Source organism: Electrona antarctica (genome assembly GCF_951216825.1).
Source record: "Electrona antarctica genome assembly, chromosome: 12".
In the NCBI taxonomy this organism is placed as follows: Eukaryota; Metazoa; Chordata; class Actinopteri; order Myctophiformes; family Myctophidae; genus Electrona; species Electrona antarctica.
The window spans coordinates 2,329,475-2,339,474 of record NC_136793.1 but is presented as its reverse complement, the minus strand read 5'-3'; the positions used below and the strand labels follow the sequence as shown (position 1 = coordinate 2,339,474).

Genomic DNA, 10,000 nt, shown 5'->3' with positions numbered 1-10,000 from the left:
ACAGGATAGCAGTGTTCAAACACCTCAATGTGTCTGACAGGATAGCAGTGTTCAAACACCTCAATGTGTCTGACAGGATAGCAGTGTCACCTCAATGTGTCTGACAGGATAGCAGTGTCACCTCAATGTGTCTGACAGGATAGCAGTGTCACCTCAATGTGTCTGACAGGATAGCAGTGTCACCTCAATGTGTCTGACAGGATAGCAGTGTTACCTCAATGTGTCTGACAGGATAGCAGTGTTCAAACAGTGTTGCTTTTGGCAGCAAAACTTGTTTTAGTTTTGGTCATAGTCTTTTGCATAGTTTTTATTTAGTTTTAGTCACATTTTTGTCACCTGGAATGTCTTTGTGTTAGTCTAGTTTTAGTCGACTAAATGTCACGAGATTTTAAGTCGACTAAAATGTATTTTGGTGGGCCTTGATGCCGTCATAATGGCAGATTTTACACTTGCTGAAAATAGCCGATGTCGCGCTGCGACGCGTTGTGAGCTGCGACGCGTTGTGAGCTGCGACGCGTTGTGAGCTTGTAGATCTGCTATTTTCAGCATGCAACCACGTGTAAAATGACTTATACTGGATCTCTTTTCCACTAGTCCCTTCCTAACATTTTAGTCTAGTTTTTATTTCTTGACGAAATTGTCAGTATATTTAGTCTTAGTTTTAGTCGTCATAGCTTAGTTTTCATTTAGTTTCTATTTAGTTTTTGTCAGTGAAAAAAAGTAGTCGACAAACTTTCTTTTTTTTCGTCTTAGTTTTAGTCGACGAAATCAACCCTGGTGTTCAAACACCTCATTCTGAGAAGGGATTTAGAGATTGCAGTTAACTGATGTGCTGCCTCTGACGACCTTTTAACTGATGTGCTGCCTCTGACGACCCTTTAACTGATGTGCTGCCTCTGACGACCTTTTAACTGATGTGCTGCCTCTGACGACCTTTTAACTGATGTGCTGCCTCTGACGACCCTTTAACTGATGTGCTGCCTCTGACGACCCTTTAACTGATGTGCTGCCTCTGACGACCTTTTAACTGATGTGCTGCCTCTGACGACCTTTTAACTGATGTGCTGCCTCTGACGACCTTTTAACTGATGTGCTGCCTCTGACGACCCTTTAACTGATGTGCTGCCTCTGACGACCTTTTCTTCCCCCCTCCGTTCTGGCGTTCCTTATTCCCGCAGATTCGGGTTTCCTGGACGACGTGTCGTACGACAGCATCTCCCTCGGCCCGGGGTTCGACCGGCCGTACCAGTTCGACCCCAAGGTCAGTGGCGCAAAGTAACCAAGTACATGTACTTTAGTACTGTACTTAAGTAACATTTTTAAAGTATATGTGCTTTACTTATTTCCAATGTCTACTTCAGTACATTTTGGATCCAACTATTGTACTTTTACTCCACTACAATTATTAAAATATTTGCATACAGTTGAAAACTCGAAACGCGCCCACTCTGCATAGTGAGTACTTCCTACTCTTGGTACTTTAAGTACACTGCAAGCCAGCGCTTTTCTACTTTTTTACTTTTCGTTTTCGAATTCCTGACTTTTTACTTGTAACGGAGTACTTCTAGGTTGCAGTATTGATCATTTGAGTAACTTCCCCCCAAGGTGCGCGAGGCCAAGAGCATCCAGCTCTACAAGCACCTCAACCTCAAGAACTGCATCTGGACCTTCGACGCTTACTACGACATGACGGAGCTCATCGACGTCTGTGGAGGCTCCGTCACCGCAGACTTCCAGGTACCGGTACCACCCTAACCCTAACCCTAACCCAGGGTAGAGCTGTTTGTCCCTGGGTTACTGACTTCCAGGTACCGGTACCCCCCTAACCCTAACCCTAACCCAGGGTAGAGCTGTTTGTCCCTGGGTTACTGACTTCCAGGTACCGGTACCCCCCTAACCCTAACCCAGGGTAGAGCTGTTCTCCGCCCTATCAATTATTAACGCCCAGCACTCAGGTCGGAGTTCTCCACCCTATCAATTAGTAACGGCCAGCGCTCAGGACGGAGTTCTCCACCCTATCAATTAGTAACGCCCAGCGCTCAGGACTGAGATCTCCACCCTATCAATTAGTAACGCCCAGCGCTCAGGACGGAGTTCTCTGTCCTATCAATTAGTAATGCCCAGCGCTCAGGACGGAGTTCTCCGTTCAATCAATTAGTAACGCCCAGCGCTCAGGACGGAGTTCTCCGTTCAATCAATTAGTAACGCCCAGCGCTCAGGACGGAGTTCTCCACCCTATCAATTAGTAACGCCCAGCGCTCAGGACGGAGTTCTCCACCCTATCAATTAGTATCGCCCAGCGCTCAGGACGGAGTTCTCCACCCTATCAATTAGTAACGGCCAGCGCTCAGGATGGAGTTCTCCGCCCTATCAATTAGTAACGGCCAGCGCTCAGGACGGAGTTCTCCACCCTATCAATTAGTAACGCCCAGCGCTCAGGACGGAGTTCTCCACCCTATCAATTAGTAACGCCCAGCGCTCAGGACGGAGTTCTCCACCCTATCAATTAGTAACGGCCAGCGCTCAGGATGGAGTTCTCCGCCCTATCAATTAGTAACGGCCAGCGCTCAGGACGGAGTTCTCCGTTCAATCAATTAGTAACGCCCAGCGCTCAGGACGGAGTTCTCCACCCTATCAATTAGTAACGGCCAGCGCTCAGGATGGAGTTCTCCGCCCTATCAATTAGTAACGGCCAGCGCTCAGGACGGAGTTCTACACCCTATCAATTAGTAACGGCCAGCGCTCAGGACGGAGTTCTACACCCTATCAATTAGTAACGGCCAGCGCTCAGGACGGAGTTCTCCACCCTATCAATTAGTATCGCCCAGCGCTCAGGACTGAGTTCTCTGTCCTATCAATTAGTATCGCCCAGCGCTCAGGACGGAGTTCTCCACCCTATCAATTAGTATCGCCCAGCGCTCAGGACGGAGTTCTCCACCCTATCAATTAGTATCGCCCAGCACTCAGGACGGAGTTCTCCACCCTATCAATTAGTATCGCCCAGCACTCAGGACGGAGTTCTCCACCCTATCAATTAGTATCGCCCAGCGCTCAGAACGGAGTTCTCCACCCTATCAATTAGTATCGCCCAGCGCTCAGAACGGAGTTCTCCACCCTATCAATTAGTAACGCCCAGCGCTCAGGACGGAGTTCTCTGTCCTATCAATTAGTATCGCCCAGCGCTCAGGACGGAGTTCTCCACCCTATCAATTAGTATCGCCCAGCGCTCAGGACGGAGTTCTCCACCCTATCAATTAGTATCGCCCAGCACTCAGGACGGAGTTCTCCACCCTATCAATTAGTATCGCCCAGCGCTCAGAACGGAGTTCTCCACCCTATCAATTAGTATCGCCCAGCGCTCAGAACGGAGTTCTCCACCCTATCAATTAGTATCGCCCAGCGCTCAGAACGGAGTTCTCCACCCTATCAATTAGTAACGCCCAGCGCTCAGGTCGGAGTTCTCTGTCCTATCAATTAGTATCGCCCAGCGCTCAGGACGGAGTTCTCCACCCTATCAATTAGTATCGCCCAGCGCTCAGGACGGAGTTCTCCACCCTATCAATTAGTATCGCCCAGCACTCAGGACGGAGTTCTCCACCCTATCAATTAGTATCGCCCAGCGCTCAGAACGGAGTTCTCCACCCTATCAATTAGTAACGCCCAGCGCTCAGGACGGAGTTCTCTGTCCTATCAATTAGTATCGCCCAGCGCTCAGAACGGAGTTCTCCACCCTATCAATTAGTATCGCCCAGCGCTCAGGACGGAGTTCTCCACCCTATCAATTAGTATCGCCCAGCGCTCAGAACGGAGTTCTCCACCCTATCAATTAGTATCGCCCAGCGCTCAGGACGGACTTCTCCGTCCTATCAATTAGTAACGCCAATCGCTCACGACGGAGATTGATCAAAAGGACGGAGATTATTGATATCAAAACCGATCGCATCGCTCCACAGGCTGGGAGCGTCTGTTGCTCAACACTCAATGTTATTTCCCGGTGGGACGTCATCGAAAATGTCCCCCCCCCCCTCCCCCCCCCATTTTAGCCGACGAGATCGAAAATGTTAAAATGTTAATAACTCTTGATCTAAATCATTGCGTCCAATTCTAAGAAAAGATCATGTGTTAGACGGCCCATCGCGGTCCAGTCGGTAGTTAGAATTAATCATACCTCCCGTTGTTGTCGATCTAGAGTGTTTTGGCTACATCTAGCTGCTACAGCCACATCCGGGATAACATCCGGTCCGTCGCTAAATGTGCTCCGCTGGGCGCTATGATTTAATGGATTAAATAGCCTCTGATTTAATGGATTAAATAACCTCTGAGCAGAGCCTTTTGTGGTGGTTCTGGTGAACCGTGGGTCCGACTGACTCGATACCTGGCACTGCACTCCCTGTGGGGGGGTGTGGAACGCGTGTGTCGAATGTGAAGTTGGTGGGTCAAACGGTTCTCGAGTTACGTGCATTACAACCGTACACACCCGCACACACACACACGCGCACACACGCACACGCGCGCGCGCACACACACACACACACACACACACACACACACACACACACACACACACACACACACACACACACACACACACACACACACACACACACACACAGAGACGTGGCGCATTTATAGTAGGATATTAAACAAACTTTTAATACAGATCTACAAGCTTGTAGATCTGCTATTTTTGAGAAATCGTGAAAATGCGGCGCAAATCTTTGAATATAATGGTTTCACAGCGAACATTTTTAGCTCATATCTTTGCTTGCTTGGGTCCCTGGAACTACATATTTTCAGATGGGGGGTCCTTGACTTGAAAAAGGTTGAGAACCACTGACATAGAAACATAGGGTTTAACCCTGTGAGAACCACTGACATAGAAACATAGGGTTTAACCCTGTGAGAACCACTGACATAGAAACATAGGGTTTAACCCTGTGAGAACCACTGACATAGAAACATAGGGTTTAACCCTGTGAGAACCACTGACATAGAAACATAGGGTTTAACCCTGTGAGAACCACTGACATAGAAACATAGGGTTTAACCCTGTGAGAACCACTGACATAGAAACATAGGGTTTAACCCTGTGAGAACCACTGACATAGAAACATAGGGTTTAACCCTGTGAGAACCACTGACATAGAAACATAGGGTTTAACCCTGTGAGAACCACTGACATAGAAACATAGGGTTTAACCCTGTGAGAACCACTGACATAGAAACATAGGGTTTAACCCTGTGAGAACCACTGACATAGAAACATAGGGTTTAACCCTGTGAGAACCACTGACATAGAAACATAGGGTTTAACCCTGTGAGAACCACTGACATAGAAACATAGGGTTTAACCCTGTGAGAACCACTGACATAGAAACATAGGGTTTAACCCTGTGAGAACCACTGATATAGAAACATGGGGGTTTAACCCTGTGAGAACCACTGATATAGAAACATGGGGGTTTAACCCTGTGAGAACCACTGACATAGAAACATAGGGTTTAACCCTGTGAGAACCACTGACATAGAAACATGGGAGGTTTTTCAGAAAACTGTCAGGATTTAGAATACGTTTGTAGAATGGTCCTGAGGTCTAAATGGGTCTTACTGTGTATTTTATAACGGCTGAGAGGTGTAGGCAGACCTGACACGTTACTGTGTATTTTATAACGGCTGAGAGGTGTAGGCAGACCCGACACGTTACTGTGTATTTTATAACAGCTGAGAGGTGTAGGCAGACCTGACACGTTACCGTCTATTTTATAACGGCTGAGAGGTGTAGGCAGACCCGTCACGTTACTTTGTATTTCATAACAGCTGAGAGGTGTAGGCAGACCCGACACGTTACTGTGTATTTTATAACGGCTGAGAGGTGTAGGCAGACCCGACACGTTACTGTGTATTTTATAACGGCTGAGAGGTGTAGGCAGACCCGACACGTTACTGTGTATTTTATAACGGCTGAGAGGTGTAGGCAGACCCGACACGTTACTGTGTATTTTATAACGGCTGAGAGGTGTAGGCAGACCCGTCACGTTACTTTGTATTTTATAACGGCTGAGAGGTGTAGGCAGACCCGACACGTTACTGTGTATTTTATAACAGCTGAGAGGTGTAGGCAGACCTGACACGTTACCGTCTATTTTATAACGGCTGAGAGGTGTAGGCAGACCCGTCACGTTACTTTGTATTTCATAACAGCTGAGAGGTGTAGGCAGACCTGACACGTTACTGTGTATTTTATAACGGCTGAGAGGTGTAGGCAGACCCGACACGTTACTGTGTATTTTATAACGGCTGAGAGGTGTAGGCAGACCCGACACGTTACTGTGTATTTTATAACGGCTGAGAGGTGTAGGCAGACCCGACACGTTACTGTGTATTTTATAACGGCTGAGAGGTGTAGGCAGACCCGACACGTTACTGTGTATTTTATAACGGCTGAGAGGTGTAGGCAGACCCGACACGTTACTGTGTATTTTATAACAGCTGAGAGGTGTAGGCAGACCCGACGCGTTACTACAGTGTGTCTGTGTCTCTACAGGTCAGAGACTCGGCCCAGTCCTTCCTGACGGTGCAGGTTCCTCTCTACGTGTCCTACATCTATGTGACGGCTCCGCGCGGCTGGGCGTCCCTGGAGCATCACACGGAGATGGAGTTCTCCTTCTTCTACGACACCGTGCTGTGGAGGACAGGTGAGGGGGGGGTGGGGGGGATGACAGGAGAGGGGGGGAGAGGAGGAGAGGGGGGGGGGGGAGGACAGGAGAGGGGGGGAGAGGAGGAGAGGGGGGGGGGGGGGGGGAGGACAGGAGAGGGGGGGAGAGGAGGAGAGGGGGGGGGGGGAGGACAGGAGAGGGGTGGGGGAGGGGGAGGGGGGGAGGACAGGAGAGGGGTGGGGGAGGGGGAGAGGGGGGGGGGAGGACAGGAGAGGGGGACAGGACAGGAGAGGAGGGGGGGGAGGACAGGAGAGGGGGGGAGCGGGGAGGGGGGGGAGGACAGGAGAGGGGGGGAGAGGAGGAGAGGGGTGGGGGAGGGGGAGGGGAGGGGGGACAGGAGATACAGAGAGCACTAGTAACCCGCCGTGTTGGGTCAGCATGGATGTGACCTGTTGACCTGACCTCTGACCTCTGACCTTTCCTTTGACCTGTGCAGGCATCCAGACGGACAGCGTGCTGTCGGCCAGACTGCAGATCATACGCATCTACATCCGAGAGGACGGGCGGCTGGTCATCGAGTTCAAGACGCACGCCAAGTTCAGAGGTTGGTCCTCCGGCCTTAAGGAAATACAGACGTGACTCCAGTCATTACATGTCAGCTTGCATATTGTACCTTGTAGGTGTAGAATAAAGCATATTGTACCTTTTAGTAGGTGTAGAATAAAGCATATTGTACCTTTTAGTAGGTGTAGAATAAAGTATATTGTACCTTTTAGTAGGTGTAGAATAAAGCATATTGTACCTTGTAGGTGTAGAATAAAGCATATTGTACCTTTTAGTAGGTGTAGAATAAAGCATATTGTACCTTTTAGTAGGTGTAGAATAAAGCATATTGTACCTTTTAGTAGGTGTAGAATAAAGTATATTGTACCTTTTAGTAGGTGTAGAATAAAGCATATTGTACCTTTTAGTAGGTGTAGAATAAAGCATATTGTACCTTTTAGTAGGTGTAGAATAAAGTATATTGTACCTTTTAGTAGGTGTAGAATAAAGCATATTGTACCTTTTAGTAGGTCTTATAGAATAAAGCCTATTGTAGGCTATTGTATCTTAATAAATAATAATAATAATAAAACTTTATTTGTATAGCACCTTTCGTGACATGAATGCAGCTCAAAGTGCTTTACAGAGCAATGGAGAAAAAAAGAAAAGCAAGGCATAAACATTAAAAAACAAGAGCAGTAATGCAATACAGTGAGGACATGAATAACAAGGAAAATTAAAAGATCAATTAAAAGCAAGAGTGTAGAAGTGGGTCTTGAGCTGTTAAAAATGTCTACAGAGGCTGCCTGTCAAAGGTACAGTGGGAGTTTGTTCCACGCCGTCAGCAAAAAGCTGCTTCGCCGTATTTTTGAGTTGCCATTTTTTTAGGCAAAGCGAGCAGGCCAGCAGTGGAAGACCTTAGGGGGTTTGGGACATATTTAGGCAGGCAGTCATGTAGGTAGGAAGGTGCGAGACCATTGAGAGCTTTATAAACAAGTAAAATAATTTTAAAATCAATCCTAAAAACAACCGGAAGCCAGTGCAGTGAAGCCAAAACTGGAGTAATATGTTCTCTCATCTTAGTTCTAGTTAAAACTCTGGCTGCTGCATTTTGGACAAGTTGTAATCTGTCAGTTGTTTTCTTAGGCAGTCCAGAAAAAAGTGCATTGCAGTAATCAAGCCGAGAAAAAACAAAGGCGTGGATTAGCGTTTTTGCATCGTCCAATGACAAAAAACAGAACAGGAATTCATCATAAAGGAGGTAAAAAGGGAAAAGAAAGATATACAGGAAAAAGGGGCGGGGGGGGGGATTCAGATTTTACGGGGGCCAGTTTCGAATTGCAGCCGTCCGTAGGTGCCCTTTGAGAGCGGTTTTGAAGGAGTCAAGGGATTCGCATGTCTTAATGACTGTTGGTAGGGCGTTCCACATTTTGGTGGCATAAGAGCGAAAATAATTTAGTCCCTTGTGCCGAATCTGGGTTGTACATGGTTTGTTGCACTCCCTCTGGTGCTGTGGACTTCGTTAACATTAAGGAAGTATCTAGACGTTGGTGGCCATTTTATCACCGGAAAGATTAGCCTCCAGGATGGAACCTAGGTAGGTAATTTCATCTTTACGTGTGATAACATTGTCTAACTATCACTGCGCAAAAAAGCATGGAATACGGATGTGTATATTACAGGAAACTCCCGTTAATCTTTCCAACAAACTCCCGTAAACTCCCGAATTGTACCATCACACCTGTATATTACCGTATATTAACTGTATATGTACCATCACACCTGTATATTACCGTATATTAACTGTATATGTACCATCACACCTGTATATTACCGTATATTAACTGTATATGTACCATCACACCTGTATATTACCGTATATTAACTGTATATGTACCATCACACCTGTATATTACCGTATATTAACTGTATATGTACCATCACACCTGTATATTACCGTATATTAACTGTATATGTACCATCACACCTGTATATTACCGTATATTAACTGTATATGTACCATCACACCTGTATGTTACCGTATATTAACTGTATATGTACCATCACACCTGTATGTTACCGTATATTAACTGTATATGTACCATCACACCTGTATGTTACCGTATATTAACTGTATATGTACCATCACACCTGTATATTACCGTATATTAACTGTATATGTACCATCACACCTGTATATTACCGTATATTAACTGTATATGTACCATCACACCTGTATATTACCGTATATTAACTGTATATGTACCATCACACCTGTATATTACCGTATATTAACTGTATATGTACCATCACACCTGTATATTACCGTATATTAACTGTATATGTACCATCACACCTGTATATTACCGTATATTAACTGTATATGTACCATCACACCTGTATATTACCGTATATTAACTGTATATGTACCATCACACCTGTATATTACCGTATATTAACTGTATATGTACCATCACACCTGTATGTTACCGTATATTAACTGTATATGTACCATCACACCTGTATGTTACCGTATATTAACTGTATATGTACCATCACACCTGTATGTTACCGTATATTAACTGTATATGTACCATCACACCTGTATGTTACCGTATATTAACTGTATATGTACCATCACACCTGTATATTACCGTATATTAACTGTATATGTACCATCACACCTGTATGTTACCGTATATTAACTGTATATGTACCATCACACCTGTATGTTACCGTATATTAACTGTATATGTACCATCACACCTGTATGTTACCGTATATTAACTGTATATGTACCA

The 10,000-nt window shown here is 46.0% G+C and overlaps 1 protein-coding gene across 1 annotated transcript in view; it reads left to right on the top strand.

The window, feature by feature from the left end:
• The window catches only part of LOC306933685 (extracellular matrix organizing protein FRAS1-like), a gene marked incomplete at its 5' end in the record, with an annotated part of 57,454 nt that overhangs the window by 25,638 nt on the left and 21,816 nt on the right, over positions 1 to 10,000 (top strand). The window contains 4 exons of the mRNA XM_079515995.1: positions 1,179 to 1,261; positions 1,606 to 1,737; positions 6,545 to 6,695; positions 7,153 to 7,260. Of these exons, the coding sequence (XP_079372121.1) occupies positions 1,179 to 1,261; positions 1,606 to 1,737; positions 6,545 to 6,695; positions 7,153 to 7,260 (474 nt within the window). The remainder of the gene's footprint in view (positions 1 to 1,178; positions 1,262 to 1,605; positions 1,738 to 6,544; positions 6,696 to 7,152; positions 7,261 to 10,000) is intronic.